Here is a 23472-nt window from a genome sequence, read left to right on the forward strand (position 1 = left end):
TGGTCTCTCCTCTGTGCAGGCACATATCTTGGGCACCATGTTCCTGGTGCCACCAAGCCAGGCTCAGGGCATGCCCTTCACCTGATTTTGTATATACAGCTGACCGAAGATGACAATTTCAACTAAATCTCTGGAGTTAACTATGTCCACTGTCAGCAGGACCTGGCTCATCCGCTCCATTTCCAGAATTATGACTTGATCTGGGCTGAAGATCGAGTCAGCCAGCCATGCCTCCAGGTAAAACACCAATGGGTCTTCCAGTTCCTGCAGAAGAGACCACCACAGCCAGGTGTAAATCCATGGTGGCAGAAGTGGTGACCTCAGCAGCCGGTTCAGGGACTGGGCGGGTGTCCATCGTCCCCCTGGCCTCAGCAGCACCTCTGCCGTTGACTATGCTAGGACCAGCAGCCCATGGGCAAGGTCTGAGTAGCTCCCACAGAACTCCAGCCTCTTTCCTCCCCCTTTGTGAGAACGCTGGAAGGGTCCCGGAGCAAAGACGGTGTAGAGCAAAGTGCAGCTGACCCGTGGTGAACACGTGATGGAAGTAAGGGGGTGAGCCTCTGTTGTCAGCCATGGAGGTTTGGGGGCCTTAGCGTCAGTGATTGATGGAAGCTCTCTGGCTCTAATCAAGAATAGGCCCTCTGTCTCCACAGCTCAGAGTTCTCTCTGCCTCACAATGAACCCTAGAGCAGCAACATCGGGCCGAGGCAGTGGGAGGAGGATGGCCTACTCTGTTCCTGGGTCTTGGAGGGCCTAAAGCTGGGGTCTTTGTTTTTGTTTTTTAACGTTTATTTGTTTATTTTGAAAGGGGGGGAGGGGCAGAGAGAGAGAGAGAGAGAAGGAGGGAGAGATAGGATCCCAAGCAGTCTTCATGCTGTCAGCACAGAGACCGACTTGGGGCTCGATCTCACCAACTGTGAGATCATGAGTCAAAATCAAGAGTCAAACGCTTAACCGACTGCACCACCCAGGAGCTCCTAAAGCTGGGGTTTTTGTACTTGACTTCCTGCCACAGTATGCCCTCTGGTCCTGCCTGGGTCTGATCTGACCAGCTCTGTTCCAGCTGCCTCGTTTTCCCAGGGCCCTTGGCTTGGAGTAATAAAACTCCTATAACATCTTCTTTCAGAGCAAAGGGCATAGCTCACCCAGGAGTGATCGGTGGTTTCACTTTAAATGTTCACACTGCTTGGAAGTACACATAATCATATAAAATTATTTTTATTAAAATAGAAAAGCTTTCCAGTATATTGCATTGAAGACATTTATATAGAAAAAGCAATTGCAACAAACACGCTACATCAGCACTGAGATATTCTGAAAGCTTTAAGTGCCCACTTTTAAACAATATTTTGGTATAATGAGCATAGCCCTATATATTTCAAAGGGTACATATAACACTGAAAAAAATACTTCATGTAAAATCTAAGTTTAGGTGCATACAAACAAGAAGTATTACACTGAATAGCTTATTTCAAACTGTGAAACACATTCAAAGTATTCAATTTCTCAGACAACATGCAGACATTTTAATACTTAGATTGACATTTTTAAATATTTAAACCACAATTCTTTATAATTCTATATCAAAAAAAGAAAGTCAGACAGAACACTTATCCACACTGTGCATATCACAAAAAGCAATGTGTCTTCATGAACGGAAAGTACTGGGTTAACACACATGATTGTCACTTTACAAATATGGCTATTCACCTTCTTCATAATAAAATAAAAATATCACGTATTATTTACACGAAATACTAATTATTTCACTTTTTGGCAAGTATATAAGTAGCAGCAATCGGTTTAAAGATTGATGTTTAAAAACTCTAAGTTTAACTCGGATGAATACTGAAGAATATACATCTGGTTAATATAAAAATGCATAATGCAATATGCTTTGATGTGATATAACTTCTCCCTTTCACAAAAGTCACACGCACGTTAGTAACCACTGAGCCTATTGCTTACAACGTGTCACGTGAATGCCATTTCCATAGCTTGCTCTGCTTAACATAATAGATGGGTTCCTGAAGTAAATTTCTGTAAATTAAATTTGCCTGATGATGTATATGATAATTCCAAAGATGCTTTCTCTTTGTTTCATACTCTAATAGTCTCTTCACTGCGACCCCTAGCTTCTAGACAGAGCAGATAATTATCTGTAAACAAGCACACATACCCTAGGGGCACCTTAATACTTAAAGGACCTCTGAAATGAAGTTTCCAGACACGAAGCTTATAGTAAAGTGAGTTACCTTTCTAAAAAGTGATCACGTCACTTATCAGTGATATCAAATTTGTTCGAGAGTGGGGGGGACCCATCTAAGGAGCAAACTGTAAGGCAGGAATCCACCAAAAGAAGACATCCTCTTCTCATTAGTATTTGGAAGGACATATTTTAACATTTGTAAGAACAAAACAAAAACCCTAATATTGGCAGATTAAAAAAAATACCGTGTGGTGAATAGAGGTGACAAGTGCTTTTACTTGGCCACTATTCAACTAGAAACCAGCAGTACTGCATGTCCCTCACAATGTAGAAAAACTCTATGGAGGAACATTTTGCACTTTTCACGGGCAGTCAGTTACGTGTCCAGACCATGTGCAAGGCAGGGCCCAGGCTGAGGAGGAGGAGGAAGGGGGGACAGGGGGCTCTGGCCTCGATGCCAGCTGATGGCACACTGTTTGAGACCTGTACCTGGGAAATGATGAGAGCAGAGAGAGGGACGTGGGATGCCAGAGTGGGGCTGTCGGAGTTGATGAGGGATTCGATCTTCTCTGCTTCTTTATTGCAGGCCTCAATCTGGGAGAGGATAATCAGATTTTTAAAAATCTAAAACCACAGAACCTAGGAAAAGGTCAAGTCAGACAAAATCCAAATATATCCCAACATAGAGAATATGCTTTCTCTGTCTTTCTTTTCTTGGCCAAAGTCACATTTTAATATAGTCTTACTTTATTACACAAATAGTAACAGCGTCAATGGAAATTAGCAGAAATGATCCACAATGCCACTGCCCTTACTTTTCCCACAATCCTATTCACCACTTATCCACATTTAGATACCATCTTTACGTGGTTAAACACCCTCATAGGGAAGGGACGTTCAATGCTTCCTTACCCAGCCCGGAGGAAAGCAATCAGGCTTTACTAAACTTCCTGACTGTGGCAGTTTACAAACTGCTTGTATTCACCCCCTTCACTTGAGCTCCCACTGTTCTGATGCCAACACTTGGCCCCAGTGGGTGAGGCTCACCTCTAGAGTCTGAGGAAGAAAAATGGGGTCCATTAGACTAGTCCTGGTGGGCTCCTCCTCCCCAGTAGGAGCACAGCCTTGAGGAGACAGGTGTCTACTCTGGCTGTGTCACTGCGTGACCCGTGTCAGCCCCTTCCCTCCCTGGGCCTCGGCTGCCTGCTCTGTGTGTAAGCAGACGCCTTCCACGTCTGCACACTCTGGGCCACGGCCTCCCGGCCTCTCCGCTCTCCCACTCCTTCACGTTCAGCTGTCGAATGTGTGCTCGGCCTCAGCCACCGGGAAAACGCTCACCGGTACGGTTCTGTCCTTCAGAGGCTGCCTTGCTTTTCTCCTTCCTGCCCTGCCTAACTTTCCAAATGCCTCCATTCCCTACCCCACAAAGTCCTCCAAATGTGAAAGTGACAAGGAGGCTGCACAAAGCATGCAGAACACACCTGCAAAGCTTTCGGATAATGATCAACAGGAATGATCAGGATCACAATTTCTGATTCGATGCTGAAGTATCCAAATACGTCACACTGTGGGACAGACACGTGCATGCGGATTTTCTGAAGTATTTCCAGAACCGTTATTGGCTTTTTGTTTGTTACCTGCAAAGAGAAAAAATTTCTATTACCTGAATAAAAGAGGAATTCCTTACTGCTGCCTAGGTTACCTTGCTACCTTGCCTACTGAACCCCTAAGTGTGGGGCCTCAATTCAGTAGGGGCCCTGCTGGCTCAATTCTAAATCTCCAGGGTCCATTCCAAAGGGCTTCTGTCTGACTGCTGAGCTTTGTAGCTAAGATAAACACTCTCACCAGAAGCCCCCCCCCCGCCCCCTTTTAAGTGTTCTGAATTAGGGGCCACAGGAAAATGATTAAAGTCTTCCTGTAAAAACACAAGTGTTTGAATCCAAGTGGGGATGAACTTCCAGGGAGTGGCAGGTGGGAGCCTTGTGTCCACAAAAGTGGATCATCAGCAATGGTGCAGGAAAGGGAAAAGGGCAAAACCACCACGGGAAGGTGGCACACTCCGGAAGCACCCTCAGGAGGAATGGGGACTGAGCGGGCAGGTGGCCTTCAAACCACCAGGCCTCTGCCAGTCTCTGGCTGCTTGGTTCTGCCTCCAGCCCTAACTCTGCATACGGCGCAAGCAGGGGAAGGCTTTTCTAAGCAAGGCTCAGGCCAACTGTGACGTGTAGAGCAAGGTCACCAAACAGCCAGGGTGCAGAGGAAAGGAGCACGGGATCGGGTGCCAGACAGCCTAGTTCTACTGGTGATGAGCTGCACAGCCCTGGGCAAGTTGCTTTTCCGTGAATCGCTTTCTTTTTCTATAAATGGGACGACACATTCTCCTCTATGGCATTACTGAGAGGCTTATCAATACGGTTTCAACAGTATCTGGCACAGAAAGCAATTTACCTTAGCAATAGTATCCAGTTTTTCTTTGTCAAATAAAACTCTTAACATTCCAGCACATAATGGGCAACAAGCACCTGTATAACAAAAACCATTTTACGTGTGTTCAGAATTAGAAAATGAGAAATTCAAAGTAGTTGGTGAAATTACCCACCCTCCATTGTGCTAGGAGAGTTGCAGCTGTCCTTCCTGGTGACCGTAAGTTTAGATATGTTCCCTGACCAACCCGGTCTTACTATCTATACGTTTACCCGAATCCTTCCTCCACCCTGCTTTCATCCTTTACCGCTTCTCAGGGTGAGGCAGTTATGGTACAAGACAGCAGAGAGAGCTGGCCCTTCAAGAGATGTGGGGCCTGGACCCTGTTCTGCCTCAAAACTCAGTGTGATCCTGGGAAAGGGCTCTCCTGGGCCTTTGATTTCCTGTCTACAAAACAAGGGAGCAGGTGTTTTAGGGATTCCATGAGTTTTTGATTCAAATTTAATTTTAAAAATTATTTGAAGCAGTTAAAAATTATAACAAGATATCAGAACATGGTTTCCAAGAGGAAAGAGGCTTTGTTTTGCTCACGGCTATGTCCCAGTGCCTAGTCTCTGGCACACAGTGGAAGCTCAAGAAATATTTGATGAATCCAAGGATGGAGGAATGAACTTGTTAGACTCCAGGTTAACCTGTTCCATGCAGACATGGGATAAAGTCTTTCCTGCTACCTCTGGTTAAGTGGAAAGTATGACACTGGAACGTAAGTAGTTTAAGAAAACTGTTACCACTTGTAATGGTCTGTATGAAACAGACTTTCTCGATTATATGCAACTAAAACAATTAAATTAAGATGCCAAGGCCAATCTAAGACCACAATCTTATATTTCTCCCAATTTCAAATGTTTGTGTTCATTGAAACTACTTCAATTATTCATTCATTCATTATTTATTCTATATTCATTAACTACTAATTCTTTATTTAACTTTATGAGTAAATTTATGCATTTGAATACATAATCGTAATTTTAGTAATTAAATATTGCCTTTTCTATTTATATATTGGTGTTTGGTAGGATTTTGCCTGAAAAAGTTTGCCATATTGCTTTATTTATTTATTTATAAAAGTTTATTTATTAAAAAAATTTTTAATGCTTATCTATTTTTAAGAGAGAAAGAGAGACAGAGTGTGAGCGGGAGAGGGACAGAAAGAGAGGGAGACACAGAATCTGTAGCAGGCTCCAGGCTCTGAGCTGTCAGTACAGAGCCCAACATGGGGCTTGAACTCACAGACCATGAGATCATGACCTGAGCCAAAATTGGAGGCTTAAGTGAATGAGCCACCCAGATGCCCCAAGTTTATTTACTTTTTATTTAAGTAATCTCTGAGATCAAGAGTCACATGTTCCGACTGAGCCAGCCAGGCACTCCTACCATGTTGTTTTCAATCCAATGGACAAGACGATATCTAAGGTAATCTACAGCTTTTTATTAAGGTGGACTCAGAATGATGCATCTATTCAGCATCAGGTAGAGCCAAGACTTTTTGAAAAATTTAAATAAACGAGTCAACTCTCTTCTGAGTGACTCACTCTCTACAGGTGCTAAGCAAGCCTTCCCAATCCCACCCCTGCCCCACCCCAAGCACTGCCAGCCTACCGGGTGGGATGATGGGTTTGCACTCAGTTGCAGAGAGTGAAGGACACTTCACAGCAGCACACTCAGCGACAGAACTGTACTCTGAGAGGACCCCGACGGCCTGGCAGGGCCCATAGTAATCAACAGCCACACGGTCCGAGTAGGCAGCACACACGCTACTATAGGTCTCGCCATTGTGCCCGCAGACGGGCTCTGTGGCTCTGCAGAAGGGCTGATGACAAACAAAGCGCATTTAGCCTAGAAACCTGTATGGTGCATTTTTTCTAACCAAGAGCACAGAATAGGAAGGGGAAGAGACACAGGTATAAATTCCTGGACCCTCAATAGGGTTGTCCCAAGGTCAACTGAAATTATTACTTTTCTCAGCCTCTCTGGGACTTGGGTGCTCATTCCATGTGACCTGATATAAGATGCTGCCCCCCCTCCATTCCAGACTTCTGTGATTCCAGAAGTGCCTGTTTGAAGAAAACAAGATCAATCTTCATGCACATTCAGAAGCCTTATCATTTCCTGCCGGGTATGGGATAAGTAGAGGGAAGAGTGGAGAGATCAGTGGGGCAGAGACCCAGGATCCATCAGGTAGGTTAGGAATAAGTAAGATAAAACCTGTAGCCAGGAAGAGGGAACAAGTAGGAAAAGACTGGGAATTCAGAATAGAAGGCATCAGTGCACTTGGAACACAAGCTCTGAGGGAAAACGGGCCTAGGGGGACAAGGCAAAGGCATTTTCCTGCCAGCGAAGACCAGGAAATGAGAAGCAAGAGAAGCAACCCTGTCGTCAGGTGCTAGCCAGCTGTGGGTGGGGGATGTGGTGCGTGTGGGAAGCTTCAGTGGAGTTGTCCTTGGGGGCGTTTTTTTTTACATGAACCCTGCAAGGCTGAAAGATAAACTGATGTAAAAAGACATTAAGTTCTTCAAGAAATTTTCACTCACTCTTCAGTAGCGCGAGTGGGACTCTGGCGGAAAGAGTGGGAAAGGACTCTATTCTTGGAGGTCTTAACTCACAAACTTCCCGGCCGTCCTCTAATGAGGGCCCGCGCAACTGTGGGAAGTGACAGTGGTGCTACCGCTCGCCAAGGGTGTGTAACGTCACATTCTTTTCCTAATGGCGGTGGCAGGAAGCCGCTCTATCCTTGCCTGGGCACTAGATGCACAAAGGTCGGTACACTAGCAAGGGAGACTCCAGAGTTAGCAGAAACAACCCAACTTGGGATGGTTCGTCTTAATTCTCTGGATTTGACAGGATTCACAGAAGACCCCCAAGTGATCTTACTGCTGCTTCATCTGTAAAAGATCATAAACCAGTTTTAAGCTCAGTGTACTTGGGTTTGTCAGCCAAACAACTGTACCTGGCACGGGCCTTTGTATAAGAGGCTTTGCCCCCTCTGGTACAAGGCGCAGAGACTGCTGTGCTCCATGTGGTGTGTGTCACAAACAGGATCGCGAACCTGGTCACAGGTAAGCTGTCTCGGCAAACACTCGTGTTGGCTACATCCAAATTTATCAAACGTTGTCAGGCAGACCTGTGGTTTGGGTATGCATCTGAAAAACACAAGTGCAGCACCGTGGGCCAAGGCTGGTAGGGGAGATGGTGAGGCCAGTATGGCATTGACAAGGCACAAGAGGGTGGGGAGAAAGCAAGAGAGGAATCAGAAACAGCCCCTGCCCCCAAGAGCGTATGTAGAGCGGGAGGGTCAAGCAGGCATATGAAGTAAGCTAGTAAATGACACACAAAATGGTCGTGGGAATGAGTCATTCTGATTCAGGAGCCAAGAGAAAGCACGGGGAGGAGGAGGTGTCCTGGCCGCCACGTGGAGGATAAGGAGGGTCACACAGGCATGCCAGGCCAAGGGGGCCATACAAGCAAAGGTGTGGTGCTAGAGACTACAGTGCTGGGGGACAGGGGAGGTGACTCTGAGGGCAAGAGTCAAGGTCGCAGGGGTTGAAGTGTCACGATAGGAGGCCATCAGGTGGGTTGGCATCCGATGCTAGAGGCCTTTTAGTCAATAATAAATGAAGCATTTTCTGGGGTTTAATCTTCAACTCACTAATACACAGGAGTCTGTCTTAAGAGAAGGCTTCACAGTGTGTATTGAAAAAATCAGACTTCTGTGCTTACAGGCTGAGGACCTGCCGCTCGCTGGTTGCAGATCACAGACAGATTGCTACCCCACGAAGCTGGGTTTTCCTGGTAACATCAGGACCCTGCTTCATTCTCAATTCCTGAACTTCTTCAGAGGGGTTGGGGATGGTGGCTCTTCTTTAGACTTTTCTGCTATTTCGTTTCTACACAGGTCATTTATAACTTTCTATAAGAAGGCCTATTAAAATGTTCACCTTTCACTGGGCATTTGAAATAACAGGATATACAAATGTTAGTCTGCAAAATAAAAGAGTATAGCAGCTAGCATCATTTTATTTCCAAGGAAATTGCCTCTGCTCTTTTCGACGAGAAGCCTACTGCTCTGAAATGACCACCACCATCATCACTACTAACGCCTGTGGTCACCTTTTCCGATGGGATTTAACGTTGGAACGCACAGCGTGATAAGGCTCTTTGGAAATTTAAGACATTTGAAAATAAATAATGGAAAAGCATATTTAGAACTTCATTATCTATTAACACGGAAGGGATGAGAACCAAGACTATCAGGAGACATTTGGTAGTTTTGGAAGGAAGGATTTTGAGTACTGAAGAATAGGATCAGCAGAAAAGCTGAAAATCCAGGGGCTAAATTACACATGACCAGGGCAGGTACTTTGTCTTGCTTAGTGTTGTGCCCTAGTGTTTAGAAAGATGCCTGGTACATCAGTAGACATTTGATGAATGAATACAACTTTGTATTCTTTAACAATTATTTTTTGAATAGATAATTCAAGCCCATGGTGAAACTGAAAAGATACAAAATTGTACACAGTGAAAAAATTAGTCTGCCTCCTACTCTTATATCCCAGCCACCTGAACCCTTCCCCAGAGACAAATGATATTATCAATCTCTTGCTTATTAATTGCAGAGATCCTTTAGGTAAGTAGAAGCATTTATATATGCTGATTCAAGAGTATTTGCATTTAAAATTTTGATAGGCTTGGTCAAATTGCCCTCCACAGAGGATGTACCAACCCTCCCTTCAACCCCCTTCTTGTATGGGAGTGCCTGTTTCCTTATATTATGTTATCAAACTTTTTATCTTTGCCAATCTGATAGATGGAAAATGGTGCATAATTGTACCTTTAATTTACATTTCCCTTAATATGAGAAAGGTTAAGCATCATGGTAGATTGATTGGATGCTCATCAAATTCATTTAATTTTCTTCTTGGGCACACATCTAGATCATATTTCCCAGTCTCCCTGGCAGTAATTGTGGCCAAGTGATTGAGTTCTAGACAGTGGAACGTGTCTGGAAGTAGACGTGAATGTTCCTTCTAAACCTGGTCTAGAAAAGCTTCTCAAGAGCAACCTTCACCATCTTCCTTCTCTTAATTGCTGGCCAGATAGAGAAGATATGGAGGAGGACTATGAGTCTGCAGGAGCTGGGCATCACTAGATGGAAGGAACTTAAATTTCTGAATCACCATGTGGAAAGCCACCTGCTGAACATCCAAATGGATTGTATTTGAATTTCTACTATGTTAAAGTACTGATATTTTTGGGTTTGCATACACTAGCTAGAATTACTCCAATAAAAGCCTCTTTTCAAGTGTTTAATAACTATTTGTATTTTTCTGTTTATATCCTTGGTCCATTTTTCTATTAGGTTTTTGATTTTTGCCCATTTTTATATTAGGTTGTTGTTCTTTTACATGATGATTTGTAGGAACTCTTTTTTTTTATATGAAATTTATTGTCAAATTGGTTTCCATACAACACCCAGTGCTCATCCCAAAAGGTGCCCTCCTTAATACCCATCACCCACCCTCCCCTCCCTCCCACCCCCCATCAACACTCAGTTTGTTCTCAGTTTTTAACAGTCTCTTATGCTTTGGCTCTCTCCCACTCTAACCTCTTTTTTTTTTTCCTTCCCCTCCCCCATGGGTTTCTGTTAAGTTTCTCAGGATCCACATAAGAGTGAAACCATATGGTATCTGTCTTTCTCTGTATGGCTTATTTCACTTAGCATCACACTCTCCAGTTCCATCCACGTTGCTACAAAAGGCCATATTTCATTCTTTCCCATTGCCACGTAGTATTCCATTGTGTATATAAACCACAATTTCTTTATCCATTCATCAGTTGATGGACATTTAGGCTCTTTCCACAATTTGGCTATTGTTGAGAGTGCTGCTATAAACATTGGGGTACAAGTGCCCCTATGCATCAGTACTCCTGTATCCCTTGGGTAAATTCCTAGCAGTGCTATTGCTGGGTCATAGGGTAGGTCTATTTTTAATTTTCTGAGGAACCTCCACACTGCTTTCCAGAGCGGCTGCACCAATTTGCATTCCCACCAACAGTGCAAGAGGGTTCCCGTTTCTCCACATCCTCTCCAGCATCTATAGTCTCCTGATTTGTTCATTTTGGCCACTCTGACTGGCGTGAGGTGATATCTGAGTGTGGTTTTGATTTGTATTTCCCTGATAAGGAGCGACGTTGACCATCTTTTCTTGTGCCTGTTGGCCATCAGGATGTCTTCTTTAGAGAAGTGTCTATTCATGTTTTCTGCCCATTTCTTCACTGGGTTATTTGTTTTTCGGGTGTGGAGTTTGGTGAGCTCTTTATAGATTTTGGATACTAGCCCTTTGTCCGATAGGTCATTTGCAAATATCTTTTCCCATTCCGTTGGTTGCCTTTTAGTTTTGTTGGTTGTTTCCTTTGCTGTGCAGAAGCTTTTTATCTTCATAAGGTCCCAGTAATTCATTTTTGCTTTTAATTCCCTTGCCTTTGGGGATGTGTCGAGTAAGAGATTGCTATGGCTGAGGTCAGAGAGGTCTTTTCCTGCTTTCTCCTCTAGGGTTTTGATGGCTTCCTGCCTCACATTCAGGTCCTTTATCCATTTTGAATTTATTTTTGTGAATGGTGTGAGAAAGTGGTCTAGTTTCAACCTTCTGCATGTTGCTGTCCAGTTCTCCCAGCACCATTTGTTAAAGAGACTGTCTTTTTTCCATTGGATATTCTTTCCTGCTTTGTCAAAGATTAGTTGGCCATACGTTTGTGGGTCTAGTTCTGGGGTTTCTATTCTATTCCATTGGTCTATGTGTCTGTTTTTGTGCCAATACCATGCTGTCTTGATGATTACAGCTTTGTAGTAGAGGCTAAAGTCCGGGATTGTGATGCCTCCTGCTTTGGTCTTCTTCTTCAAAATTACTTTGGCTATTCGGGGCCTTTTCTGGTTCCATATGAATTTTAGGATTGCTTGTTCTAGCTTCGAGAAGAATGCTGGTGCAATTTTGATTGGGATTGCATTGAATGTGTAGATAGCTTTGGGTAGTATTGACATTTTGACAATATTTATTCTTCCAATCCATGAGCAGGGAATGTCTTTCCATTTCTTTATATCTTCTTCAACTACCTTCATAAGATTTCTATAGTTTTCAGCATAGAGATCTTTTACATCTTTGGTTAGATTTATTCCTAGGTATTTTATGCTTCTTGGTGCAATTGTGAATGGGATCAGTTTCTTTATTTGTCTTTCTGTTGCTTCATTGTTAGTGTATAAGAATGCAATTGATTTCTGTACATTGATTTTGTATCCTGCAACTTTGCTGAATTCATGTATCAGTTCCAGCAGACTTTTGGTGGAGTCTATCGGATTTTCCATGTATAATATCATGTCATCTGCAAAAAGCGAAAGCTTGACTTCATCTTTGCCAATTTGGATGCCTTTGATTTCCTTTTGTTGTCTGATTGCTGATGCTAGAACTTCCAACACTATGTTAAACAACAGCGGTGAGAGTGGGCATCCCTGTCGTGTTCCTGATCTCAGAGGAAAAGCTCTCAGTTTTTCCCCATTGAGGATGATGTTAGCTGTGGGCTTTTCATAAATGGCTTTTATGATGTGTAAGTATGTTCCTTCTATCCCGACTTTCTCAAGGGTTTTTATTAAGAAAGGGTGCTGGATTTTGTCAAAGGCCTTTTCTGCATCGATTGACAGGATCATATGGTTCTTCTCTTTTTTTTTATTAATGTGATGTATCACGTTGATTGATTTGCAAATGTTGAACCAGCCCTGCATCCCAGGAATGAATCCCACTAGATCATGGTGAATAATTCTTTTATATGCTGTTGAATTCGATTTGCTAGTATCTTATTGAGAATTTTTGCATCCATATTCATCAGGATATTGGCCTGTAGTTCTCTTTTTTACTGGGTCTCTGTCTGGTTTAGGAATCAAGTAATACTGGCTTCATAGAATGAGTCTGGAAGTTTTCCTTCCTTTCTATTTCTTGGAATAGCTTGAGAAGGATAGGTATTATCTCTGCTTTAAACGTCTGGTAGAACTCCCCTGGGAAGCCATCTGGTCCTGGACTCTTATTTGTTGGGAGATTTTTGATAACCGATTCAATTTCTTCGCTGGTTATGGGTCTGTTCAAGCTTTCTCTTTCCTCCTGATTGAGTTTTGGAAGAGTGTGGGTGTTTAGGAATTTGTCCATTTCTTCCAGGTTGTCCAATTTGTTGGCATATAATTTTTCATAGTATTCCCTGATAATTGTTTGTATCTCTGAGGGACTGGTTGTAATAATTCCATTTTCATTCATGATTTTATCTATTTGGGTCATCTCCCTTTTCTTTTTGAGAAGCCTGGCTAGAGGTTTGTCAATTTTGTTTATTTTTTCAAAAAACCAACTCTTGGTTTCGTTGATCTGCTCTACAGTTTTTTTAGATTCTATATTGTTTATTTCTGCTCTGATCTTTATTATTTCTCTTCTTCTGCTGGGTTTAGGATGCCTTTGCTGTTCTGCTTCTAGTTCCTTTAGGTGTGCTGTTAGATTTTGTATTTGGGATTTTTCTTGTTTCTTGAGATAGGCCTGGATTGCGATGTATTTTCCTCTCAGGACTGCCTTCGCTGTATCCCAAAGCGTCTGGATTGTTGTATTTTCATTTTCGTTTGTTTCCGTATATTTTTAAATTTCTTCTCTAATTGCCTGGTTGACCCACTCATTCTTTAGTAGGGTGTTCTTTAACCTCCATGCTTTTGGAGGTTTTCCAGACTTTTTCCTGTGGTTGATTTCAAGCTTCATAGATAGCATTGTGGTCTGAAAGTATGCATGGTATAATTTCAATTCTTGTATACTTATGAAGGGCTGTTTTGTGACCCAGTATATGATCTATCTTGGAGAATGTTCCATGTGCACTCGAGAAGAAAGTATATTCTGTTGCTTTGGGATGCAGAGTTCTAAATATATCTGTCAAGTCCATCTGATCCAATGTATCATTCAGGGCCCTTGTTTCTTTATTGACCGTGTGTCTAGATGATCTATCCATTTCTGTAAGTGGAGTGTTAAAGTCTCCTGCAATTACCACATTCTTATCAATAAGGTTGCTTATGTTTATGAGTAATTGTTTTATATATTTGGGGGCTCCGGTATTCGGCGCATAGACATTTATGTTAGCTCTTCCTGATGGATAGACTCTGTAATTATTATATAATGCCCTTCTTCATCTCTTGTTACAGCCTTTAATTTAAAGTCTAGTTTGTCTGATATAAGTATGGCTACTCCAGCTTACTTTTGGCTTCCAGTAGCATGATAAATAGTTCTCCATCCCCTCACTCTCAATCTAAAGGTGTCCTCAGACCTAAAATGAGTCTCTTGTAGACAGCAAATAGATGGGTCTTGTTTTTTTATCCATTCTGATACCCTATGTCTTTTGGTTGGCGCATTTAATCCATTTACATTCAGTGTTATTATAGAAAGATACGGGTTTAGAGTCATTGTGATGTCTGTATGTTTTATGCTTGTAGTGATGTCTCTGGTACTTTGTCTCACAGGATCCCCCTTAGGATCTCTTGTAGGGCTGGTTTAGTGGTGATGAATTCCTTCAGTTTTTGTTTGGGAAGACCTCTATCTCTCCTTCTATTCTAAATGACAGACTTGCTGGATAAAGGATTCTCGGCTGCATATTTTTTCTGTTTAGCACACTGAAGATCTCGTGCCAATGCTTTCTGGACTGCCAAGTTTCAAAAGAGAGATCAGTCACGAGTCTTATAGGTCTCCCTTTATATGTGAGGGCACGTTTATCCCTTGCTGCTTTCAGAATTTTCTCTTTATCCTTGTATTTTGCCAGTTTCACTATGATATGTCATGCAGAAGATCGATTCAAGTTACGTCTGAAGGGAGTTCTCTGTGCCTCTTGGATTTCAATGCCTTTTTCCTTCCCCAGTTCAGGGAAGTTCTCAGCTATTATTTCTTCAAGTACCCCTTCAGCACCTTTCCCTCTCTCTTCCTCCTCTGGGATACCAATTATGCGTATATTATTTCTTTTTAGTGTATCACTTAGTTCTCTAATTTTCCCCTCATACTCCTGGATTTTTTTATCTCTCTTTTTCTCAGCTTCTTCTTTTTCCATAACTTTATCTTCTAGTTCACCTATTCTCTCCTCTGCCTCTTCAATCCGAGCCGTCGTCGTTTCCATTTTGTTTTGCATTTCGTTTAAAGCGTTTTTCAGCTCCTCCTGACTGTTCCTTAGTCCCTTGATCTCTGTAGCAAGAGATTCTCTGCTGTCCTCTATACTGGTTTCAAGCCCAGCGATTAATTTTATGACTATTATTCTAAATTCACTTTCTGTTATATTATTTAAATCCTTTTTGATCAGTTCATTAGCTGTCGTTATTTCCTGGAGATTCTTCTGAGGGGATTTCTTCCGTTTGGTCATTTTGGATAGTCCCTGGAGTGGTGAGGACCTGCAGGGCACTTCCCCTGTGCTGTGGTGTATAACTGGAGTTGGTGGGCGGGGCCACAGTCAGACCTGATGTCTGCCCCCAGCCCACCACTGGGGCCACAGTCAGACTCGTGTGTGCCTTCTTTTCCCCTCTCCTAGGGGTGGGATTCACTGTGGGGTGGTGTGGCCTGACTGGGCTACTTGCACACTGCCAGGCTTGTGGTGCTGGGGATCTGGCATATTAGCTGGGGTGGGTAGGCAAGGTGCACGGGGGCAGGAGGGGCAGGCTTAGCTCGCTTCTCCTTAGGTGATCCACTTCAGGAGGGGCCCCCTGGCAGCGGGAGGGAGTCAGATCTGCTGCCGGAGGTTTGGCTCCGCAGAAGCACAGAGTTGGGTGCGCGGAGCGAGCAAGTTCCCTGGCAGGAACTGGTTCCCTTTGGGATTTTGGCTGGGGGATGGGCGAGGGAGATGGTGCTGGCGAGCGCCTTTGTTCCCCACCAGACTGAGCTCTGTCGTCCGGGGGCTCAGCAGCTCTCCCTCCCTTTGTCCTCCAGCCTTCCCGCTTTCCGAGCAGAGCTGTTAACTTATGACCTCCCAGACGCTAAGTCGCGCTTGCTATCGGAACACAGTCCATCCGGCTCCTCCACTTTTGCCAGCCAGACTCGGGGGCTCTGCGTGGCCGGCAGGCTGCCCCTCCGCCCCGGCTCCTTCCCGCCAGTCCGTGGAGCACGCACCGCCTCGCTGCCCTTCCTACCCTCTTCCATGGGCCTCTCGTCTGGGCTTGGCTCCGGAAACTCCGTTCTGCTAATCCTCTGGCGGTTTTCTGGGTTATTTAGGCAGATGTAGGTGGAATCTAAGTGATCAGCAGGACGTGCGGTGAGCCCAGCGTCCTCCTATGCCGCCATCTTCCCAGTAATCTCGGAACTCTTTATATTATAAGGAAATCAGCCCTTTCTCTGTGATATTCTGTGGGTTCGGCTTATCACATTGGGATCACCAATTGTGGGTTTGGCTTTTGGCTTTGTCCAGCAAAGCTGAGGATGGCAGAAACGATTATTCAAGACTCCACCAGTCAAGAGAGGTGAGAGGGAGGCTAAGGGAAGTCTCCCCAGCTGCTCTCAAGTTCCTGTATTAGGCATACATTATAGGGAAAACATTGCACAATGTGTCAGTGGCTACGTGCCGGTAAGAAAGTATAGAAAGCATGCAAAAAAGCAAAACAAGGCATTCCCAAAACTACAAAAGAGCAGATGGAAAAAAAAAAAAAGCAGAGTGGAAAACAAGATAAGATATTCAATAGATAACATGGTCTAAGGAATTCATGAGAATAGGCAGGGCCCAATCCCTATATACACATTAACTGGATACTGGTCCACTGTTTTCAGCAGGGCCAGAAAGCATGTAATGTGTTCCCTATAATCTCCTTAACCAGGACAGAGCTATTTGATTTCCCACAATATTCCTTCCAATTTGTAATTTGTTACTATGCAGAAAATTTTCATTTTCATGTAGCTGCATTTTTCAATCTATTCTTTTTACATTGTTTTTGTATTATACCCAGCAAGACCTTTCCATTTTGAGATTTTGTTTCATTATAAAAGCAAAACAGCCCTATTCAAAGGGGTTAACAAATAGAGGAAAATGAACAAACACCAAAACAACCCTCAAGTCACCTCCCAATACAACTATCTTATCCTATCAGCTTATTTCTTATTCCTTACGCCCAGTACCCTGTCTTATTTCCATAGGAACTTTTTGGGCTTAGTTTTCATGGTATAAACTTTGCCAGATGGGTGACCAATTCTCTTTGCCTTTTAACATATGTGAGAATTTTCCCCTCCTTCTATACTGCATCACGGTTTTTAGGATGGAGAAGAAATTGCTTATTCGCCATAAAATCCTTCACAAGGAAAATGTGTGTTCTGTTCTGGGCTCCGAGGCAGCCAGTGAAAACTCCTTTTCTAGAGGCTTAAAGAGTCAGCAGGACCCTTGCCCTATGGCCACCACATACAGAAATCCATCATTAAGGCTAGGTCAACTATACTCTGAGCTCATGAGGAACCTGCAGAGAAAGGAGCCCCTACAAAAATAACTTCACACAATACTGAACTTGCATTTCCAGAGATTTCTCATGTCCAATCCCTAAAATGGAGGTAGATAAGTGGGAGGAAATTTCCATTACTATCAGGCACAAACAGCTAATAATAAAAATACATTCATTTCTCTCGTCTTGTCTGCTACCATTCCGTGCCTCGCACTTTCCATTTTAGTCTTACAGAACTGCTATAGCTCCCAGGAGATACCACGCTATTTCCTCATTTCTAGCAGCCAAGATCTTTGCTCCTGTTGTTCTCTCTGCCTTCACCAACACCACCTTTCTTTCACTGTCAACCCTGCTGGCAATCTCCCCATCTTATGTATGTATGTATGTATGTATGTATGTATGTATATATGTATGTATGTATGTATGTATGTATATATGTATGTATGTATTTTTAAATTTACATTCAAGTTAGTTAGCATAGAGTGCAATAATGATTTCAGGAGTAGAATCCAGTGATTCATCCCCTACATATAACATCCAGTGCTCATCCCAAGTGTCTTTCTTAATACCCCTTGCCCATTTAGTACATCTCCCCACCCATAACCCCTTCAGCAACCCTCAGTTTGTTCTCCATATTTAAGAGTCTCTTAGGTTTTGTCCCCTCCCTGTTTTCATACTATTTTTGATTCTCTTCCCTTACATTCATCTGTTTTGTATCTTAAATTCCACATATGAATGAAGTCATATGATATTTGTCTTTCTCTGATTGATTAATTTTGCTTAGCATAATACCCTCCAGTTTCATCCATTGTTGCAAATGGCAAGATTTCATTCTTTTTGATGGCTGAGTTAATACTCCGTTGTATGTACATACCACATCTTTTTTTAAATTTTTTTTTTAAATTTATTTTTGAGAGAGAGACAGAGACAGAGTACAAGTGGGGGAGGGGCAGAGAGCGAGGGAGACACAGAATCTGAGGCAGGCTCCAGGCTCCGAGCAGTTAGCACAGAGCCCGACGTGGGGCTCGAACTCGCAAACCATGAAATCATTACCTGAGCTGAAGTTGGACGCTCAACCGAGTCACCCAGGTGCCCCACATACCACATATTTTTTATCCATTCATCTGTCGAGGAACGTTTGGGCTCTTTCCATACTTTGGCTATTGCTGATAGAGCTGCTATAAACACTGGGGTACACATGCCCCTTTAAAACAGCATACCTGTATCCTTTGGATAAATACCTAGTAGTGCAACTGCTGGATCGTAGGGTCGTTCTATTTGTAACTTCTTGAGGAACCTCCATACTGTTTTCCAGAGTGGCTGCACCAGTTTGCATTCCCACCCACAGTACAAAAGGGTTCCTCTTTCTCTGCATCCTCACCAACATGTGTTGCCTGAGTTGTTAATTTTAGCCATTCTGACTGGTGTGAGGTGGTACCTCATTGTGGTTTTGATTTGTATCTCCCTGATAATGAGTGATGTTGAGCATTTTTTCATGTGTCTGTTAGTCATCTGGAAGTCTTCTTTGGAAAAGTGTCTATTCATGTCTTTTGCCCATTTTGTCACTGGATTATTTGTTTTTTGGCTGTTGAGTTTGGTAAGTTCTTTATAGATTTTGGATATTTACCCCTTTATCTGATATGTCATTTGCAAATATCTTCTCCCATTCCATCAGTTGCCTCTTAGTTTTGCTGATTGTTTCCTTTGCCTTGCAGAAGCTTTTTATCTTGATGAGGCTCCAATAGCTCATTTTTGCTTTTGTTTCCCTTGCCTCTGGAGACATGTTGAGTAAGAAGTTGCTGCAGCTGAGGTCAAAGAGGTTTTTGCCTGCTTTCTCCTTGAGGATTTTGATGGATTCGTGTCTTACATTTAGGTCTTTCATCCATTTTGAGTTTATTTTTGTGTATGGTGTAAGAAAGTGGTCCAGGTTCATTCTTCTGCATGTCGCTGTCCAGTTTTCCCAACACCATTTGCTGAAGAGACTGTCTTTATTCCATTGGATATTCTTTCCTGCTTTGTCAAAGATTAGATGGCCATATGTTTGTGGGTCAATTTCTCAGTTCTCTATTCTGTTCCATTGATCTGAGTGTCTGTTTTTGTGCCAGTATCATACTGTTTTGATGATTACAGCTTTGTAATACATATTGAAGTCTGGAATTGTGATGCCTCCAGCTTTGGTTTTCTTTTTCAGGATTGCTTAAGCTATTCGGGGTATTTTCTGGTTCCATACAAATTTTAGGATTGTTTGTTCTAGCTCTGTGAAGATTGCTGGTTTTATTTTGATAGGGATTGCATTGAATATGTAGATTGCTTTGTGTAGTATTGACATTTTAACAATATTTGTTCTAATCCATGAGCATAGAATATTTTTCCATTTTTTTGTGTGTCTTCTTTAATTTCTTTCATAAGCTTTCTATAGTTTTCAGTGTCTAGATTTTTCACCCCTTTGGTTAGTTTTATTCCTAGGCTTTTTTTGGTTTTTGGCGCAATTGTAAATGGGATCGATTCTTTGATTTCTCTCTGCTGCTTCATTATTGGTGAATAGAAATGCAACTGATTTCTGTGCATTGGTTTTATATCCGACAACTTTGTTGAATTCAACTTTGTTGAATTCATGGATCAGTTCTCGCAGTTTTTTGGTGGAATCATTTGGGTTTTCCATATAGAGTATCATGTCATCTGTGCCGATTTGGATGTGTTTTATTTCTTTGCATTGTCTGATTGCTGAGGCTAAGACTTCCAATACTATGTTGAATAACAGTGGTAGAGTGGACATCCCTGTCATGTTTCTAACCTTAGGGGGAAAGGTCTCAGTTTTTCCCCATTGAGGATGATATTAGTTGTGGGTCTTTCATAGATGGTTTTTATGATCTTGAGGTATGATCCTTCTATCCCTACTTTCTTGAGGGTTTTTATTAAGAAAAGATGCTGTATTTTGTCAAATGCTTTCTCTGCATCTATTGAGAGGATCATGTGGTTCTTGTCCTTCCTTTTATTGATGTGATGTATCACATTGATTGTTTTTGCACTGACTGCCCTGCATCCCAGGTATAAATCCCACTTGGTCATGGTGAATAATTTCTTTAATGTATTGTTGGATCCAGTTGGCTAGTATCTTGAGAATTTTTGCATCCATGTTCATCATGGAAATTGGTCTATAGTTATCCTTTTTAGTGGGATATTTGTCTGGTTTTGGAATCAAGGTAATGCTGGCCTCATAGAATGAGTTTGGATGTTTTCCTTCCTTTTTTTTTTTTTTTTTTTTTTTTTTTTTTTTGGAACAGCTTAAAAAGAATAGGTGTTGTTAACTCTTCTTTAAATGTTTGGTAGAATTCCCCTGGAAAGACTTTCAGCCCTGGACTCTTGTTTTTGGGGAGGTTTTTAAAATTATTAATTCAATTTCTTTATTGGTTATGGGTCTGTTCAAATTTTCTATTTCTTCCTGTTTAAGTTTTCGTAGTTTATATGTTTCTAGAAATTTGTCCGTTTCTTCCAGATTGCCCAATTTATTGGCATATAATTGCTCATAATATTCTCTCATTATTGTTTGTATTTCTGCAGTGTTGGTTGTGATCTCTCCTCTTTCATTCTTGATTTTATTTATTTGGGTCCTTTCCTTTTTCTTTTTGATCAAACTGGCTAGGGATTTATCAATTTTGTTAATTTTTTTAAAGAAACAACTCCCGGTTTCATTGATCTGTTCTACTGTTTTTTTATTTTGACGGCATTGATTTCTGCTCTAATCTTTATTCCTCTGCTGGTTTTGGGATTTATTTGCTGTTCTTTTCCCAGCTCTTTAAGGTGCAAGGTTAGGTTGTGTATCTGAGACCTTTCTTGCTTCTTTAGGAAGGCCTGGGTTGCTATATACTTCCCTCTTATGATCATCTTTGTTGCATCCCAGAGGTTTTGGGCTGTGGTGTTATCATTTTCACTGGCTTCCATGTACTTCTTAACTTCCTCTTCAACTTCTTGGTTAACCCATTCATTCTTTAGTAGGATGTTCTTTAATTTCCAAGTGTTCATTGTCTTTCCAAATTTTTTCTTGGGGTTGATTTAGAGTTTCATAGCGTTGTGGTCTGAAAATATGCACAGTATGATCTCGATCTTTTTATACTTGTTGAGGGCTGATTTGCATCCTAGTATGTGATCTACTCGGGAGAATGTTCTATGTGCACTCTAGAAGAATATGTATTCTGCTGCTCTAGGATGAAATGTTCTGAATATATCTGTTAAGTCCATCTGGTCCAGTGTGTCATTCAAAGCCATTGTTTCCTTGTTGACTTTCTGTTTAGATGATCTGTCCATTGCTATAAGTGGGGTGTTGAAGTCCCCTACTATTATGGCATTAGTATCAATGAGTTTCTTTATATTTGTGATTAATTGACTTATATATTTGGGTGCCTCTACATTTGGAACATAAATGTTTATAATTGTTAGATCTTCTTGGTGGATAGACCCCTTAATTATGATATAATGCCCCTTTTCATCTCTTGTTACAGTCTATTTTAAAATCTAGATTGTCTGATATAAGTATGGCTACTCTGGCTTTCTTTTGGTATCCATTAACATGGTATATGGTTCTCCATCCCCTTACTTTCAATCTGAAGGTATCTTTAGGTCTAAAATAGGTCTCTTGTAAACAGCAAATAGATGGATCTTGTTTTCTTATCCATTCTGTTACCCTATATCTTTAAAAAAATTTTTTTTAACATTTATTTATTTTTGAGACAGAGAGAGACAGCATGAATGGGGGAGGGGCAGAGAGAGAGGGAGACACAGAATCGGAAGTAGGCTCCAGGCTCTGAGCCATCAGCCCAGAGCCCGATGCGGTCTCGAACTCACGGACTGCGAGATTGCGACCTGAGCTGAAGTCGGACGCTCAACCGACTGAGCCACCCAGGCGCCCCTTTATATCTTTTAATTGGGGCATTTAGTCCATTGACATTTAGAGTGAGTACTGAAAGATATGAATTTATTGCCATTGTGCTGCCTGTAGAGTTGGAATTTCTGGTGGTGTTCTCTGGTCCTTTCTAGTCTTTGTTGCTTTTGGGTTTTTTTTGTTTTGTTTCATCTTTCTCCTCTCAGAGAGTCCCCCTTTAAAATTTCTTGCAGGGCTGGTTTAGTGGTCATGAACCCCTTTAATTTTTGTTTGTCTGGGAAACTCTTTATCTCCACTTCTATTTTGAATGACAGCCTTCCTGAATAAAGACTTTTTGGCTGCATATTTTTTCCAGTTCAGCATGTTGAATATATCCTACCACTCAGACACAGCTTGGGAGAGAAATAGATTGTGGACCTGTGGCAGCCATGGTCACAGAGAAAGGTAAGAAACAAACTAGCACACAGGGGAGTGCTTGGGGAAGACAAATCCCTGCAGCAATTGGCTTGGAAAATGAGAGGGCTCAAATTTTATGAGTTCTTGCAACCAGTGGGGCTTAAAGCCTGGAGTTTTAAAGATTAGTGTGGTTGGTTCTGGGAGAGCTCAGAGGACATTGGGGCTGTTCTGGAAGAAAAGGAGGGCAAAAAGCCTATGGACAGACAGCATGGAAACAGCAAACCGAAGAGCACCTGGAGCACACAGTAGGGAGGTTATTCACTCATCTCAGAGTATGTCCCAGAGAGACAACATTTCATGGAGGAATCTCCATGAAAAAAAGGAATTCACAGGTGCCATTTTCTCCTCCACCCCTCAACATAAGCACAGGACCACCTTTGGGAACCAATGCAGCACCAACACCTGCAACTTAACTTGCTTACACCAAGCCCCGCCCCATCATGCTCTGGTGGAATCATTCTTCCCAGTCACACTTGCCTGAGTCCCAGTGTGGTGAGCCCCCTCCTGCAGAAGACTGGCCCAAACCCCTGCTCACGATGCATCTTCCCATGTGGGAATTTTGCAGAGACTTGGTTCCAGTAGCAGTGGCAACATGTCTCATTTCACAAACAGACCAGAGCACAGCTAGTTAAAATGCCCCACTTTCAGACCAGGACCAAACAGTGCCCACAACAGGCAAAGAGCCTCTGCATACAACTGGCCTGAAGGATAAAGTAGCCAGGATAAAACAGCAGAGCACATGCAGCACACATTGGAGACACTCCCAGAAGCAGGTCCTGGAGAACAGGGGACATTATACTGCAGGGCACTACAGGACCTCTTCATAAAGCCACCATCCTTAAGAACAGGAGACATAGCTGACTTTCCTAACACCCAGAAACAGGCATAGAGACTTAGACAACATGAGAAGACAGATGAGTTTATCCCAAATGAAAGAACAGGACACGGGCATGGCCAGAGATTGAAGTACAACAGATAGAATTA

General features: G+C 42.4%; 1 protein-coding gene across 4 annotated transcripts in view; it reads right to left on the reverse strand.

Moving 5' to 3' along the window:
• Positions 1-1202: 1202 nt before the first annotated feature.
• Positions 1203-23472, reverse strand: part of RECK (reversion inducing cysteine rich protein with kazal motifs) — an 85877-nt gene continuing 63607 nt past the window's right edge. For all 4 annotated transcript variants that reach the window (XM_053204929.1, XM_027039432.2, XM_027039433.2 and 1 more), the window contains 5 exons: positions 7641-7833; positions 6293-6503; positions 4658-4731; positions 3691-3846; positions 1203-2803 (listed from right to left, as the gene is read on the reverse strand). In XM_053204929.1, the coding sequence (XP_053060904.1) occupies positions 2582-2803; positions 3691-3846; positions 4658-4731; positions 6293-6503; positions 7641-7833 (856 nt within the window). In that variant the 3' untranslated portion in view covers positions 1203-2581. The remainder of the gene's footprint in view (positions 2804-3690; positions 3847-4657; positions 4732-6292; positions 6504-7640; positions 7834-23472) is intronic.

Source organism: Acinonyx jubatus, chromosome D4 (assembly GCF_027475565.1).
Source record: "Acinonyx jubatus isolate Ajub_Pintada_27869175 chromosome D4, VMU_Ajub_asm_v1.0, whole genome shotgun sequence".
NCBI lineage: Eukaryota > Metazoa > Chordata > Mammalia > Carnivora > Felidae > Acinonyx > Acinonyx jubatus.